The sequence below is a fragment of the Orcinus orca genome, chromosome 4, assembly GCF_937001465.1.
Source record: "Orcinus orca chromosome 4, mOrcOrc1.1, whole genome shotgun sequence".
In the NCBI taxonomy this organism is placed as follows: Eukaryota; Metazoa; Chordata; class Mammalia; order Artiodactyla; family Delphinidae; genus Orcinus; species Orcinus orca.
Window position 1 is genome coordinate 80,301,213 of NC_064562.1, and position 16,232 is coordinate 80,317,444.

Sequence of the window (16,232 nt, forward strand, 5' to 3'; positions counted from 1 at the left end):
CTTCTGCCTCGTTTCTTCAGCCTGCCGCTGATCCTCAGCCTGTCCCCCAGCCACTTCAGAGGCGCGCAGAGCTAAGACCGTCCCAAACTTTGGCGCTCCTCCTGAGGGCACAGTGTCCCTCGCAGCACTCCCAGTGTTGCTCCCCAACATCTCGGGGCGGGAGGGCAGCCACCGACTGAAACTTGGAGTGGCTCAGAACCCGTTATGGGCTACATTTTCTTTCAGAAATGGAGTGGTTGCGCCCGGAACGTTCACCCTCGGGCCACTCCGGGCCAGACGCAGTCCGGTGCAAGTGGGGAGATGGGGAGATGTAGTGGGCGTGGGAAGCACCGGGTCCACTCACAGAACCCGGCTGAGGGGCGGAGCCGGCTGCGAAGGGAAGCCCCGCCCCGCATAGCCCCGCCCCCGCGCTCTAGAGTTTCGGCTCTGGCTCCCCACCCAGCACTGAATCCCGGGACCCCGGGAGAGCCGGAGGTATACGATTGCGTTTCGTCTGCCCGCAGGGGGTATCACTTGCCCGCTACAGAAAGCCCTAAGCTGTCTGGCAGTCGGGATACCCTCTCCTGCTGGCACCCGCAGACACCCCTGCAGCCGCGGCCGAAGCCGGGGCACCCTCGCCCTGAGAGCGTCGGAGCCCTGCGCGGCGGCGCGCATTCCACCTCCGCGCCTTGTTCGCGGAGCAGGACCAGGGAGAGAGAACCGCCGGTCGAGTTCTGGGCACTGCGCCCGGCGCGAGGTGCGGGATGGAGAGCAAGGCGCTGCTGGCCTTTGCTCTGTGGCTCTGCGTGGAGACCCGGGCTGCCTCTGTGGGTAAGGAGCCCACTCCCTAGAAGGAAAGCGGAGAAGGTCGGGTACGGGCGGAGAGATAGGGATGCGGAGAGGACCTGGAGGCCGGACCTAACTGGGAGTCATAGAGCTGGAGAGGTGAAAGTGACTTCACACTGTGTTTTTTCATTTATCAAAGAGGAAACTGAAGCTCAGTGACTGGCCTAAGATTACGCAGCGAGTTGGTGGTCTCCTGAGCGCAGTTCCATTTCCGCGACTCTGGCCTCCGACAGGGCCTGGGCTGGAGCGTGTCCTGCAGAGCCGATACACCCGTGCTCTTAGGAGGCGGGAGTGGGAAAGCGCCTGTGGCTGGCAGGCAGGAGGTGCCCCCGCAGGCGGGAACAGGCGGTGAAACGTTGTCCGGCTGCGCGCACCATCCTAGCCAGGACGCGGGGAAGGAAGCCCTTAAGGGGCCGCGAGCCGGCTCGGCAGACGGCAGCGTGCGCGTAGCTCTGCCTCTGTAGGAGTCGAACCGGGAACCCGGTCTACTGTTCCCTTTTGGTTCGAACTCACGTACACACCCAATGTATAAGATGGGGTCTAGGGGAGAGGGAAACTTTTTCTTCTTCCTGGTGCAGGACGCCGCTCTCCTCGCAGAGAGAAAGGGCAATTGGGCTTGGACCTGGGGCTGTGACAGCTTCCCGAAGTGTCTCCAAGTAATAGTCACCTTCTCATGTAAAACAGTTTAACATCTTTCAAAGCGCTTTGGTCTTTCGGGTAAGCACAGGTCAGAAGTTCACGTTCTGAAAACTTGCTCTGAAGGTTTTGGTACCTAGATTGGGCGCCACTCGTCACTCTCCTTGTCGTCTAAAATTTCACTCTCCTTCAAGATTAGGAACACGCATGCCCTTGGTGCAATAAATTCTCTCTCTCCCCCATCCCTATTTCCTTCTCTGTTTATCTCTCTCTTTCTCATCTCTCTCTAATCTCTTTCCTGTAGCCAGTTTGTTGATTTACAGATTTCCACTCTTTGGAGGGTGAGAAAGGGGAGAGGGTGGAAAAGGAAGAAAAGGTAAAATGATTCAGGTGAAAATTCCTTATAAATTAAAGAATCACATGTCTTTTTTTTTTTAAAGACACCCACACACATATATAGTAACAAGATCATCTGTCTATAGTTACTGAATTTTCTGAATGACGACTTGGTTCATCCAGGCCAGCTCCACCAGGAACACTCATTTGTCCCTGACAAGACCTCTCTCTTCCCCTTTATGGTGAGAGAATGAAGCTCTGGAACTTGTGGTTTGTTCTGTTTCCCACAAAGAAGTGAGTTGCTTTTAAGCCTGGGGTGTTTCATAGCACAGCAGTAGTAACCGTAATCGGGCTGCCCTGAATATAATGATGAGGTTGCCCTTTTGGAGTGTGTGACTTGCTTAATTGGATTGGGCTATAATTGATGCCATCAAATTCTAGAGACAGAGGCACTGTTGTTTTTCCTTCCTGTCTTTGAGCTGGAAGGGTAATAGTGCACAAATGAATTAATTTTGGCTATGGAATTTGAACATAGAAGAGCTTTTTATTGAGTAGCAGCGTATGTACTTCTTAGAGTTATTTCTTTAGAACTTTCTGAAGAGCAGAACTCAAACTTGTCAGTGAAAATGAATGAAGCTTATTGGAGCAAAAAGAAATTGAGTGTTGGTCTACATATATGAATTTGAAGTTATCATTATTGATAGCCTTGTTGAATAGTTTTTTGTTGGAGACATGTCTCTAGAATAGTATGGTGTTGTTTTGGCTCCCTATGAATGGAGAACCTTTTTTTTTTTAACATTGGAAAGTGTGTCTAGAGTGTGAGATAATCTGTGGCAGTGATTTACAGGAGAGGTTCAAGAATCTTTTATTTTTGTGGTGGGGTGAGCTTGGCTTAATTAGAGCTTAGTCTTTACTACCATTTTTTTCTCACATGAATGTGCCCAAATAATGCGTTCTTTCTCATTTGGGTCATCATAGGAATTGTATTAAGTTACCGTTTTTGACATGTTTCTCAACCTGGTGTTTCCCAGTCAAGTTTGATATCTGTGCTCATCCAAATGAATTATTTTCATTTTCCTTCTGTGACACAAAATGGGGCTCCCTTATTGGAAGACTTCTCTTTTGCTTTTAAACACTTTGCTTTATTGTTTGCCTACTTTGGGAGCAGTTATTTCCTTCATATTGAAAAGTGCTCTGCTGATTAACTGAGCATGACCACCCAGACCAATAGCCATCCAACAGTGGCCCGTAGACCATGTATGACTGCGTCACCTACAAATGCAAATTTGTAGGCCTAGGCATATTCTGACACGTGCTAAAGTTTAAGAACCACTGCCCCAAACCCATGGCAGTTCCAACGCCAATTAGTTCCTGAGATTTATTGATATAAAGTAATTTCCAGTTAAAAAAATTTTTTTTAATATTGATTAACAAATCTACAGCAGCCTATTTTACACATCTGAGTGAGCGTATGAGAACACGAGTCATCAGCTGTTCATTCTGCCTGCAGCTGTTCACGTTGGGGTCCACAGATTCAATGCTGTGCATATTTACACTGGATATTTGCTCATACTCTGTTTATTCATACTCTTTCATATTTGCTAATACTCTTTTATTTGCCCAACAATGTCAATCCCAGTTTAGGCCTAGAGAGTCATTTGTTCTTAGTGGATGTGAGTCAAGGATCGTAAGAAGCTGGGGTGCTTACCCAGCATCAATCACTTTTTAAGGTTGTGTTTTGAAGATCTAGATATGAGTTAAGACCCTGACATGGTGGACAGTTTTTCTTTCTCTGATGCTTTATCAACACCTGGTAGTTCTTTGCATTTAGTTGGCAGAGAACTCAGTCTTCTTGCTGTAGAGTGACCCATGGCAAGGAATCTGTCCCATGGTATATTTAGGTAGACACTTTTCCTGTGTTCCAAGCTTGGTGTCAGGACAAGCTCAGCGCTTTGATCAGTAAGTTGAGATTCCCCAGTTGTAATTCATTAGCATTACCCTTTTTTTTAACTTATTTTTTCTTTAACTTTATTATTTATTTACGACTGCACTGGATCTTCATAGCTGTGTGCAAGCTTTCTCTAGTTGCGGCGAGCAGGGACTACTCTTCATTGTGGTGCACAGGCTTCTCACTGCCGTGGCTTCTCTTGTTGCAGAGCATGGGCTCTAGGTGCACGGGCTTCAGTAGCTGAAGCATGTGGGCTCAGTAGTGGTGGCTCGCGGGCTCTAGAGCGGGGGCTAAGTAGTTGTGGTGCACGGGCTTAGTTGCTCCGCGGCATGTGGGATCTTCCCAGAGCAGGGATCAAACTCATGTCCCCTGCACTAGCAGGCAGATTCTTAACCACTGAACTACCAGGGAAGTCCTGCATTACCCTTTTTAAGTTCTGTTTTCTGAAGGAAAGTATATGCATGTTATATGACATGGGAACATGTTTCTTTCCTCAGTTCCTCTCATCTAGTTTTAATGTACAGTCTTTCAACCTTGGCAGTTCAGTTACCAGAGGAAGTGCACTAGAAAATTGATAAAGGAAAATGAGACAATGTCATGGACATTCCCACCCCCCTCAAAGTACATGGATGAACTATATAGAAATCTCTCTAAGTAGTATTCATTAATCAGCAATTTAGTCAAAAGTGTGCATCCTATGTTTTATAAGAAATGTCAGTGGGTCCTTTCCCAGGGGAGTGAGATCATCAGATGAAGGTTCATTTGGTTTCAATGTCCCATATCCTTTTGTAAGACCTTGAAGTTGGCAATGCAGGAAAACAGGAACTCCACCCTCGCTCAATGAATTGCAGAACTGTTGTGTTGGTTTATGACCATCTGCCCATTCTTCCTGTTATGACACAGCTTGTGAACTTTTACTGGGAATGGTGAAAAGTAAATTCACAAGTTTTACACAATGAATTGCTGAAGAGGTGTTTTAAAGTATAGGGTGTGCATTGTTTATGGAAGGTGTTTCCTATTGGGTCTGAGTGGCAATTATATTCATTTATTTAATTTGTTTCTAGGTTTGTCTAGCGTTTCTCTTGATCCACCCAGGCTCAGCATAAAAAAAGACATACTTACAATTATGGCTAACACAACGCTTCAAATTACTTGCAGGTAAGGATACATTTTAGATTCAGATTTCCTGTGTCAAATATCATTGTTTATTAAAGAAAAAATAATTTCCATCCATCAGAATTATAATAGAGTCTTCATAATTGTGTATAAGTAGTGAGGTTTCTAAGAGCTAATGTAATAATGAAAACATGAGGAAGGTCTTCTCTGGAAAATTCTGTACAATTTTGCTGGCATTTTTTCCTACTACCCTCTGCCAACACACACATACACACACACACACACACACACACACACACACACACACACACCCTAATAACCAGTATAGCACCTAGCGTATATTATGTAATACACATTCAATAAATGTTGAATGAATAAATGAAATCTTTAGAGTTAAAGAAGTTTGGGGACGTATTTGTTATACTCAGAACGGCTCTTAGACATCTGTTTAGCACTTTTCAAGAACTTTATTTTATGGAAAAATTCTGACTGTAGTTGCAATTTTACATTCAGTCATTAATATTGCTGAGTGCATGTCAAGCTCTGGCCTGAGGTTCTGGCATGTCTCTTTCACCAGCTAGCAAGAAATCATGCTCTTGATTTTTGCTAGCTGGGGAAATAGGCCTCTTTGACAAGATGAGGAGGCGTCTAAATTTTGCTTTCCAGCCCCTACCTCAGGGAGAAAAGTAGAAGACTTTAGGGTTTAATGTAGTGATTATGTATGACAGAGCCAGAGGCTTCTTGGGACCGGTGTGGTTTTGGCAGAGGTGGTGGGTAGAGGTGATCTTGCCCCCTGAGAACAGTGCTGATGGTCCACAAAGAACCTTGGGGAGCTTGTTGCCATTGTTTTTGCTTGATGAACGCCAAGTGTTCAGCACAGTGACACAGATCTGTTTTAGCTTGCCGAGTGTAAAGGATACCCTAGTTGCCTTATCAAGGGTAGGGGACCAATACCTAACCCTTGGGAAAAAACATAGTAACAGGTGCTGTTTGCCTAGCTTTGCTACTTCAAGATGCATTTCTCAGCAGATTTACCTCTTACCCACCCTTAACAACAAAGGTTATTTAAAATTCCCCAAGATTCTATATATACACCTCTTATGTCCCCAGAAAAACAATGGAGTGTGTTAAAAGTAACTTCATTAATGTAACTGCAACTTCGTGGAAATTTCAAGTTCTTTAAAGAAGGGTCAGTGATGTTACATTCTTCTTGATGTTGACTGTCTTCCTTGGGGCTTTGTAGAGAAATGCTGCAATGAAAGTAATCTGTGCTTTAATGCCATCCTTCCAAGGTCCTACGAGGCCCTTAGACAGTTGCATCCCCTTCCTTCCTAACCTCACCTCTTACTCTCCCGACTGCCCACTCTTCTCTAGCTACGCTGGCTTCCTTGCCATTCCCCGAATACTCCAGATAGGCACCCACCCCAGGGCCTTGACATTGGCTGTTCCCTCTGCCTGAAACTCTGTTCCTCCTGATATCTATACGGCCCACTTCACCAAGCCCCCTCCCTCTAGAACTCTTCACTTGTTTCTTTGCCTCTTCTAGACTTTCTTCATAGTATTTATCACCACCTTTTATACAACATATTTTACTTACTTTTTAAAAGTTTCAGCTTTATTGAAGTTTACGTACTTTTTTACTGCCTGTCTCCTCCAACTAGACTCAAGTTCCATGAAGGCAATGATTTTTATCTGATTTGTTCACTGCTGTATTCCCAGTCTTCAACAACGTTTGACACATAGCACATGCTTAATATTTGTTGGTTGAATAAAATAAGTAATAGAAAACTTGGGAATCCTTATAAGTGATTTCTGAAGCTGAGACTCTGGCTTTTTGTCATTTGTCCATATAATCTGTCATTGTTGGTAGAAGGCTATGAATCTGTCTGTTGAGGAGTTTGTATAAGTTTGAGAACTAAACCTTCTATTTTCTTAGAAACAGCCTCGTAGGCATTTCACTTAAATACTTGCTTGGAATGAATTTTTCAGGGGTCAGAGGGACTTGGACTGGCTTTGGCCCAACAATCAGAGCGGCTCTGAGAAAAGAGTGGAGGTGACGGATTGCAGTGACAGTGCCTTATGTAAGATGCTCACCATTCCAAAAGTGATCGGAAATGATACTGGAGCCTACAAGTGCTTCTACCGGGACACTGACATGGCCTCCGTCGTCTATGTGTATGTTCAAGGTAAGTGGTTAAATGGAATTCACTTCCCAAGTTAATTTACCAGTTACAAAACACAATAGGTGCAAAGAAGAATCCGGACAACAAAGGCTTGCTCTAAAGGCTCTCTGCCAACAGGAATCTACAAAATTCTTCTCTCCCAAGGCCTCCTCTGAGTACAAGACTCAGTGATTTGTTCTGCAGTTTGGGCCTTGCTACATCTCTATTGCCCAATTAGTTTGGTTCTGATCTTTGTTTCTAAGGGAAATCTGTGTTCACAGTTGGCAATGGAGATTTATAAGAAGTCTTCTGATGTTTGAGAAAAAAAACCCTGAAATCCTCGAAAAGGAAGTTTCAGGGGAGAATTATGGAGAGGTTTCTGTGGAGAGATAGGTTATCTACAGCAGATTCGGAGATTTCCCCAAGAATGCACAGGGAGTCAGCCAAGGGCTTGGAGCTTTTTTTGTTCATAGGAACTTTTCTTTTCCCACTTACACTTTATAAAAAACAATTTCCATACACTTGTGCAAATAAAGTCACTGCCTCAAAAGGCCTTTGGAGGACAGTGTTTCCTTTGCTCGTGTGGTCTGAGATCTTGGATGACACGCTCCATCTTTCTATAGTTTGCAATTGGGGATTTACACTGTGGAGGCCAACTTAACATCCATGTAGGGTAAACTCCATGTCACATGTATTTAGCATTTATAATCTGAATTATTCTTTCCTTCGTGTTTCAAAAATCTTATGCTAACTGAAGAAAACCTGACTTAACTAATGAGATATGAATCATATAACTTGGGTGGGTATAAGTCTATAGTATAGTATTTTGCTTACATATACTAAATATTTTTCTTTTCAGTAAAGATGAGCTTTTTAGACATTTTATTTATACATTTACATACCTCTGTACATCCTAGAGAATTTGAAGCAGGTGAAGATGGCTTAGACTTTTTTCCAGAAGCATCTTTTACAGAACAGGAATTTCATCAGCTTTGGGAGACACACTTGCACATCTCCATTTGCGTTTCAATAGTGCAGTATGGTCAGTGCAAGGGAAGAATGGGGACCACATCAGAATAACGTATGTCACTCCTGGATTGCACAATATTTGAGAATTACTTTTGCCCAGGGTAAGCACAGTCCAAGGTAGAATTTTGTGCTCTCCTCCCCTCTGCAGAAGTTGAAAGAGACAAGGCCCAGATCTTCGAGAATTTCTGGCTCCTTTTGATCTGGCAGTCGTGGGAGATCAGGCTTTCTCAGAAGATTGCAAGGATTTCCTGCTTTCAGGCTGTCTGGAAATACTACAAGATGAACCTCTCCCATAATATCTCGTTATTTCCTTCTCCCCAAGTCAGGAAACCTGGAGACATGTGAAAATTCATTTCATGAGTTACAGTAAATATTTTATTTTGAGAGGATGGGTGGTTGTTTGGGTTTCTTTTGTTTATTTCCTCTTTTTGGGATACTGAAATAGAATTGATTTACTGAATAGCTTTAGTCTTACGTCAAGGGGTTAATTTAGCTTCCAAAGACTTGCTCTGTAAGCAAGCTATGTAATATTTCATAGCATGCAGATGAAAGGTAGGTAATATGAAGAAGTAGCAATCCCCAGCACTGTTTATTTGTACACTGCCTGTCTCTGAGTATACCATCAAATTCTGCTTCCTGTCTAAGCCTGGCGTTCTAGGAGGTGAGTTGTCCGAGATTTTGGTCATGAAGTTTAACAGTGGAAAAGAAAACATTGAAGTATTCCCTATGGATGGTCCTTTAATATCCCCTCTGGTCCCCACCTTACTTCCTTAGTCTTCTGACCCCATTCCCTCCAGCAATGGATGGAGCCGGGAAGTGGGTCTTGGTCTCGTAAGATAATGACTATGGCATGTGGTGGCTGGATTGGCTGCCTTTCTGTGCTGTCCAGCTGGGAGGGAAATCAAACTTCTGCTGTTGCAGGGAATTAGCTGCTTTTCTCCCCTTTGGTTTAATTAACTCTTTCTTTCCTTGAACCAACCATCCTGAAGAGCTCTGAAAATGCTTGGTCAGGTGTGTTGGGGAGAGTGGCATGAACCATTATCTCTCTGAGATTTCAGGCATGGCTTCACACCCATCAACTCTATCTCCGGGAGAAGGAGTCGTTTCCCAGCAGCGTGTTAACATCATACGAACAGTGTTTGAACGGCCTTAAAATCTCTTTTGTTTTTTTCTCAGTCTTTGCCATGGTGGCTTTTCAGGCTTTTGTCATTGAAGATATTAATGATTGCTGAATCTTAAACTAAATGCAATTAAACAGGAAACATAAACAATTTAACTATTCAGCATTATTATATAAAGAATCTTATATCTAGTCTTCACAATCTTAAAATACGTGAAACTTTGTCTTGAATTATTGAATTAAAAATCGTTAGTCATTTCTTTACTTTAAAGAATCTTTGGGAGCCATTAACCTATTTTCATGACAGTTACACTATTTGCCTTAAGAGAGAGAACATGAAGTTTTTAACATCAAAAAACTCAGTAGGTAAACTATACAGGTTTAACTTTAAATTTACTTTAAAACTTATGTACATGAAAGATGTATAGTGCATATGAAAATGTATATGAAAATGAAGACGTGTGCTCCCTCACTTTGAAAAAACTGTAATGATCAATCTGCTTAAATGTGGAACCTATAAAGTACACTCTACTTGTTGATCATCAGTGCAAAAGGAGCCAGTCTCATTCCGGGAGTTTTCTTCCAGATTTTTCACACATACACACCCCCACTCCTGTAGCATAACCTTGGAGCCAGATATTTACCAGCAGACCTACCTCTGGATTCCTTTGTCTAGTGTGAAATGTCTTTCCCAATAGTTTACTTCTCTGGTTAGAGTTTATGAACCTGAAAGATGACCCACTTTTCTAGTAAATGCCATTAACTCATGGAACTACATTTTCTTCTAGATTACAGATCTCCGTTTATTGCTTCTGTCAGCGACCAACATGGAGTTGTATACATCACTGAGAACAAAAACAAAACTGTGGTGATTCCGTGTCTGGGGACCATTTCAAACCTCAATGTGTCACTTTGTGCAGTAAGTTACATCTTCTTTCTTCATCTCTTACCCTTTCATAATATTAAGCTAGTATTAAGATGGGTAGCCTGTTTATAACATCATATATATTATAAATGTATATATTACATGCATTATATAACATTAAGTCAACAATGAGTTTTAAAGGAAACTTTAGGAAGGGTCAAAATGACAAGAAATAAAACCAATTTGTATTCTTAAAATAAGATGAATTCTTTAGTGTTCATGGTTTTTACTTTTGGATAGCACTTGATTAAATATTTGATATTTCTTTTTCTACCCAGAGGTATCCAGAAAAGAGGTTTGTTCCTGATGGTAACAGAATTTCCTGGGACAGCAAGAAAGGCTTCACTATTCCCAGCTACATGATCAGCTATGCTGGCATGGTCTTCTGTGAAGCAAAAATTAATGATGAAAGTTACCAGTCTATTATGTACATAGTTGTGGTTGTAGGTAAGAGGACAATTCCTTTTTGTATCATTAATGTCAGACAATAAAGATTAGCTTCTTATATTAGGATTCTGGAGGACAAGAGATATTGAGAAATATATTATTTCAAGATTTGTTGTTAAGCAATTCACTACATCCGCTCTTCTCTACCCAGTAAACCTATGTGCAACTGAGGTTTTTCTCCTTCCTTACCAAGACCAAGAATGAATAAGAGTTCTGTTATGGGAGCGTATTGTTTGGAAAATTCAATGTTCAGAGCATTGCCTGGCATCAAGTCTTTTAATTATACCTATTTTATGGAAAGTTTGGTAGCTTTCTAAAACCGGCCGCATTGACTATTGACCTCTCAGATTTTACTGCTTTTCTGTCCAATGGGCTACAACATCTTTGAGATCCATTTAGGGCTGCTTTGTGGATCTCTGTAGACCATTTTCCTGGGAGTTCACCAAGGTTTGGGGAGACCCTCAGGGAAAAATGATGTGACACATTTTGAAGTTGCATCATGTCTGAAAAAATGTGTGCCAAGTTATAGATTTTGGTTTCCCTCTCACTTTCTGTTTTTCCAATGTACTTGCTCCAGGGTACAAGATTTATGATGTGGTTCTGAGCCCCCCTCACGGAGTTGAGCTGTCTGTTGGAGAGAAGCTTGTCTTAAATTGTACAGCAAGAACTGAACTAAATGTGGGGATTGACTTCAACTGGGAATACCCTTCTTTGAAGGTAACACTAACAATTCAAAGCCAGACCTCCAAATACTTTGATAATAAGCTCCAACGAAGTTTGCTTCAGAGAGATAGGGACCTCTTTGGCCAGATAAAATGTAAGGGCCTTAACTTACACTAACATACACACACACACATTTTAAGAGAACTGTAGGACATACAGCACTCATGGGAAAAAAAGATGCAAAACCAAGAACTCTGTCCAGGCTGTGAAGATTAGTTTTCTTTAGGGGATTATGTCTTTCTAGGTTGCATTATTTCTCTGTTCTCCAAAGTCCTTGATCTATTTTCCTTTTAAGGGAATTTCTTTTCAAGAGGTGGCATGAGACACACTTCTCCTTAAACAGTGGTCATATTTCCTTGGGTTTCTGCAGTTTACATTGATCTCATTCCCATTATGTGAGGTTTGAAAATGCCTGATTCAGTTGATTCTATTTATTTCTCCTGAAACCAAATGTATTTGTCATCAGCATGATGATAAAAGTTCAGAAGTGTCTATTATTAGCATTAAATAGTGTTCACCAAAGGCCAAGACTTTTATGGGTATCTAGAAACTACCAGGGAATGTTATTCTGGACTTTGGAAGTTCACTAAACTCTTTTTCAGCATCAGCATAAGAAACTTGTAAACCGGGACCTAAAAACCCAGTCTGGGAGTGAGATGAAGAAGTTTTTGAGCACCTTGACTATAGATGGTGTAACCCGGAGTGACCAAGGGTGGTACACCTGTGCCGCTTCCAGTGGGCTCATGACCAAGAGGAACAGCACATTCATCAGGGTCCATGGTAAGCTAAGATTTCCTTTGGAATTATGCTCTGCCTTGAAAAGTGAGATGATTTAAATAAATGTAGGTCAGCTAGTGATTCCTATTTTGCTCGTTCAGAAGATGTTTTTGAGCTCTTGCTAGGAAGGCCACTTGACCTTGAGGTCAAGAGCGTAGCTTGGGTTCAAATCCCAACTTTAAAGATGAGATGAGCTGATGTAGTAAGGGCTCACTACATATTATTTGTTGTTGCTATTACTATTATCACTATAATAAGCAGAGGGTTATTATCTAAGATCATTTTTAAATTTTCATTTGATCGCAAGGCTGAGAGGCTTCCCTGAGTAAGCATGGGCCTTGCAATTGGGGAAACCTGTATTTAGTTACTTTCTGTGGGGCTTTGAGAAAATAACTTAACTTCCCATTTATTCTCTTTCATTCACATAAATGTCTCAGTTTAGATGATAATTTGTATGGCATCCAACTTATAGGCCTTCATAAGGGTTTGGATTTTATAATATGGGAATGCATAGAAGGGTTTTGAGCAGAGAGAGACATGCTCTGGCTTATGTTTTTATAGGATCACTATGTGGGTTATTTTAATGTGAAATACTTTAGGGAAGTAAGGGCAGAAGTAGAGAGACTAGTTAGAAGGCTAATTGCAGTCATCCAGGTGAGAGATGGTGGGTGGCTTAGACAAGGGTGGTAAGTGGAGGTGGTCAGAAGTGACCTGATTCTGGATGTATTTTTGAAGATAGAGCCAGTAGGGTTTGCCTATCGATTCCCTGGCTGTGGGATATAAGAGAAAAAGAATGGAAGATGACCTTTGCGTTTTTAGCGTGAGCAACTGAGTGAACGGTAGTTTTCTCAACCGAGATAGGGAAGATAGGAAGAGGAATAGGACACAGGGTTGGGTGGCTTCATTTGGAGATGCCCACTAAATATCCAAGTGGAGACTTTAATATATTAACCTAGAACGCAGGGAAGTCAGGGGCAGGAGATATAGATTTAGGAGGAATGTGTAATTGACAAGAGGAAGGTGTTGGTAAAGACAAGAGGTCCGAGGACTGAGTCCTGGGGCACATGGGAGGTATGTATAGGGTGTCATGGGAGCAGAGGAGACGTAGGGAAAACTTCACAGAGAAGCAAATGCTTGAGTTGAGTGAGATTTGAGTGCTCGGTAGACTTGTGGAGCAGACTGTGGGAGAGAGAAAAGCTAACGCAGAGACCACAGGTGAGGGAGAACCTGGAGTGGGACCTGTAGAAGGGTGAGATGGGGACTCTCTGAACAGCAGTGACTCAGACCCCCAAGGTCTTTGACTCTTCACTTGAAATGAAAAACTAAACCAAATGGCCGTTTATAAGAAGTTGCCATTTATGAGAAAAATTATTTTTATTTTCTTCCAGAAAAACCTTTTGTTGCTTTCGGTAGTGGCATGGAATCTTTGGTGGAAGCCACCGTGGGAGACCGTGTCAGAGTCCCTGTGAAGTGCCTTGGTTACCCTCCTCCAGAAATAAAATGGTAACGACTGGAAGTAAATGCAAAGCCTTGTTCCACGTGAAAGCAAATCCTTAGATTGGACTCATTTCTGGGATTTGTTTTTCCCCACAGGTATAAAAATGGAAGACCCATTGAGTCCAATCACACAATTAAAGTGGGGCACGTACTGACTATTATGGAAGTGAGTGAAAAAGATACAGGAAATTACACTGTCATCCTTACCAATCCCATTTCAAAGGAGAAACAGAGCCACGTGGTATCTCTGGTTGTGAATGGTGAGTCCATTCAGTTTTCCTTCTCTTTATCTATTATAAAGAGTATGATTATGTCCTCCTGAACAGCCAGGCCACCGTTCCTTTGGTGTCTCTGCCTCACTTACATCATGAGTAGCTCTGGTGTATAAAAATGATCCAGGACAGTGAGGTGTGGGGCGGTATGCTCTGGACATGTTTGCTTAAGAGGCCATGAGAATGAAGCAGTTGGTGGTCGAACTCGAGCCTAAAGTAGATGGTTCAGCCGATGGCTAAATGCTGTGACATAAGAGTGCCCACAGGGACAGTCATCAGGCTCCAGTTGCAGTACCTTTGAACTGTGCTCCTGGCATGCAAATGTTTAAGACTCTTCTTGAATTTTGTGGGAAGCTACTAGTTTGATTTGGGGGTTGATGTATCAGTGAGGCACAGGCAGATTCCAATGCAGAAGGCTTTTGCAGGTGGACACTGTTGGCTGGTTGGAAGTGTTTTAATTTTTTTTTCAACAGGAGTCTGGGATCTGACTCTGAGCCTGTAAAGGGGGAGATATTAAGTTTTTGATTTAAGAATGGTTTGAACTTTATTTTTCCAAACTGAAAGATACTTATTTACAATAAGTACTCCGGGTGGGGAGGAAAAGGACATCATGGTCAAGTAAATGTGGGAGATGCTAAGTTGATGGATATAGTATATTGCCATTCTCCAGTGGTGGGTGGGAGACATAGAGTAGCCAAGGTTTAACAAACTTATTTGACCAGAGCACCCCTCCCGCATACATCCATTAATATCTTGCTCCAAACACAGGTTGGGAAATGCCTCTCTTTTGTAATTCTTTGTGCTTTCTACTGTCATGGCAGATTAAAACTTCAGGATCTTCTCATGTGACATTAAGGTGCTTCCCTGTATATCCTGCCAAGCTCTGTATGTCTTCTGAGCTTGGCTTCGTTTCTTTGCGGGGACATCAGCTTCAGGGAGTATTTTAAAGATAGCAGGTTCCAGAAATGTGACTTAGGAGCCACTTGGGTGTAGGAGTTTGGGGAGTATAGAGAAGCTGGGAAGCTGAAAAGTAGGGTGGGGAGAAGGAAAGGAACAAGAAATAAAGATGTAAAAATGGACAGTGAATAACTCTATCTCATTCATCCAGGAAGTCACTAAATGTTTGATTCACCCTAGCATTTACCTTGCTCTATAAAACAAAGATAAAGAAAGAAGTCAAGGGCTTCCCTGGTGGCGCAGTGGTTGGGAGTCCGCCTGCCGATGCAGGGGACGCGGGTTCGTGCCCCGGTCCGGGAGGATCCCGCGTGCCGCGGAGCGGCTGGGCCCGTGGGCCATGGCCGCTGGGCCTGCGCGTCCGGAGCCTGTGCTCCGCAACGGGAGAGGCCACAGCGGTGAGAGGCCCACGTACTGCAAAAAAAAAAAAAAAAAAAAGAAAGAAGTCAAGGTTTGAAAGTATAATCTGAGGCTTTAGGCTGGTAGTGATGAGAAGATAGTTTCACATTAATGACTTTGGAGCCTAAAAAAGAAAGAGAGAAAAAAGGGAGAGAAGGAGGAAAAGACACGGAAGGAATGGAGGGAGGAAGGGAAGAAAACAAGAAAGGATGGGAGAGAGGAGGGGAGAAAGGAAGGAAGGGGAAGAAGGAGGGAGAGATGGAGAAGCAGGCATGGTGGGTGACCTTGGGCAAGTCATTTCACTTTTTAATTTTTCCCATGTGTAAAGTGGAGGACAATAGCAGTGTCTGTGAGGATTAAATGAATTAATTGATGTAAAGCGCTTAGAACAATACTCAGTACATAATACATGTACTCACTGTATTATTCACAACTCTTTTCTTCCTGGAGCCTTGTCTGACCTTGTGAAATTGGGAGGATTAGGAGAACAATCTCTGTAATGTAGATGAGAAAAAGGTGAGGCACAGGGTGGCAAGACTGGCACAAAGTCACTCAACTTACTAGTTTATTATTATTGTTATCATGAGTATCACTAGAAGTCAGGCGTCCTGTCTCCAAATCTAGATGTTCTTTGAAAAAGCAAATGGGGGCAAAAATTCTATGCTTGGAAAAACATAGGTTTTAATGGCTGAAAACTTCTACTTTCCATTCCTCAAAGCTGATTGACAATTCAAAAGCTGTCTTTCCCATCTCCAGTCCCACCCCAGATTGGTGAGAAATCTCTGATCTCTCCCGTGGACTCTTACCAGTACGGCACCTCCCAAACGCTGACGTGCACGGTCTATGCCGTTCCTCCCCCGAGTCACATCCAGTGGTACTGGCAGCTGGAAACAGAGTGTACCTACCAGCCCATGTGAGTAGGGCCACATCCTTTTTTTCCTGCTCTTTTGCATTTAAAAAAATATTTATTCATTTGTTTTATTTTTAGATCCCACACGTAAGTGATACCATACAGTATTTGTTTTTGTCTGGCTTACTTAGTATGATAACCTCTAGGTCCATCCAT

The 16,232-nt window shown here is 42.7% G+C and overlaps 1 protein-coding gene across 7 annotated transcripts in view; it reads left to right on the forward strand.

Moving 5' to 3' along the window:
* The first annotated feature begins 429 nt into the window (after nt 1-429).
* The window catches only part of KDR (kinase insert domain receptor), a 98,987-nt gene continuing 83,184 nt past the window's right edge, over nt 430-16,232 (forward strand). For 4 of the 7 annotated variants that reach the window (XR_007477021.1, XR_004482529.2, XM_033425408.2 and 1 more), the window contains exons 1-10: nt 600-810; nt 4,810-4,903; nt 6,851-7,047; nt 9,961-10,091; nt 10,376-10,544; nt 11,122-11,261; nt 11,870-12,047; nt 13,433-13,547; nt 13,638-13,801; nt 15,923-16,079. Coding sequence is in view for 5 of the 7 variants with exons in the window: in XM_033425408.2 (XP_033281299.1) it covers nt 744-810; nt 4,810-4,903; nt 6,851-7,047; nt 9,961-10,091; nt 10,376-10,544; nt 11,122-11,261; nt 11,870-12,047; nt 13,433-13,547; nt 13,638-13,801; nt 15,923-16,079 (1,412 nt within the window). In the remaining 2 variants the exon portion in view is untranslated. Of the gene's footprint in view, nt 811-1,373; nt 2,040-2,071; nt 2,092-4,809; nt 4,904-6,850; nt 7,048-9,960; nt 10,092-10,375; nt 10,545-11,121; nt 11,262-11,869; nt 12,048-13,432; nt 13,548-13,637; nt 13,802-15,922; nt 16,080-16,232 lie in introns of those variants that run through there. The other 3 variants (XM_004268263.4, XM_033425407.2, XM_049709137.1) reach the window with 3 other exon arrangements.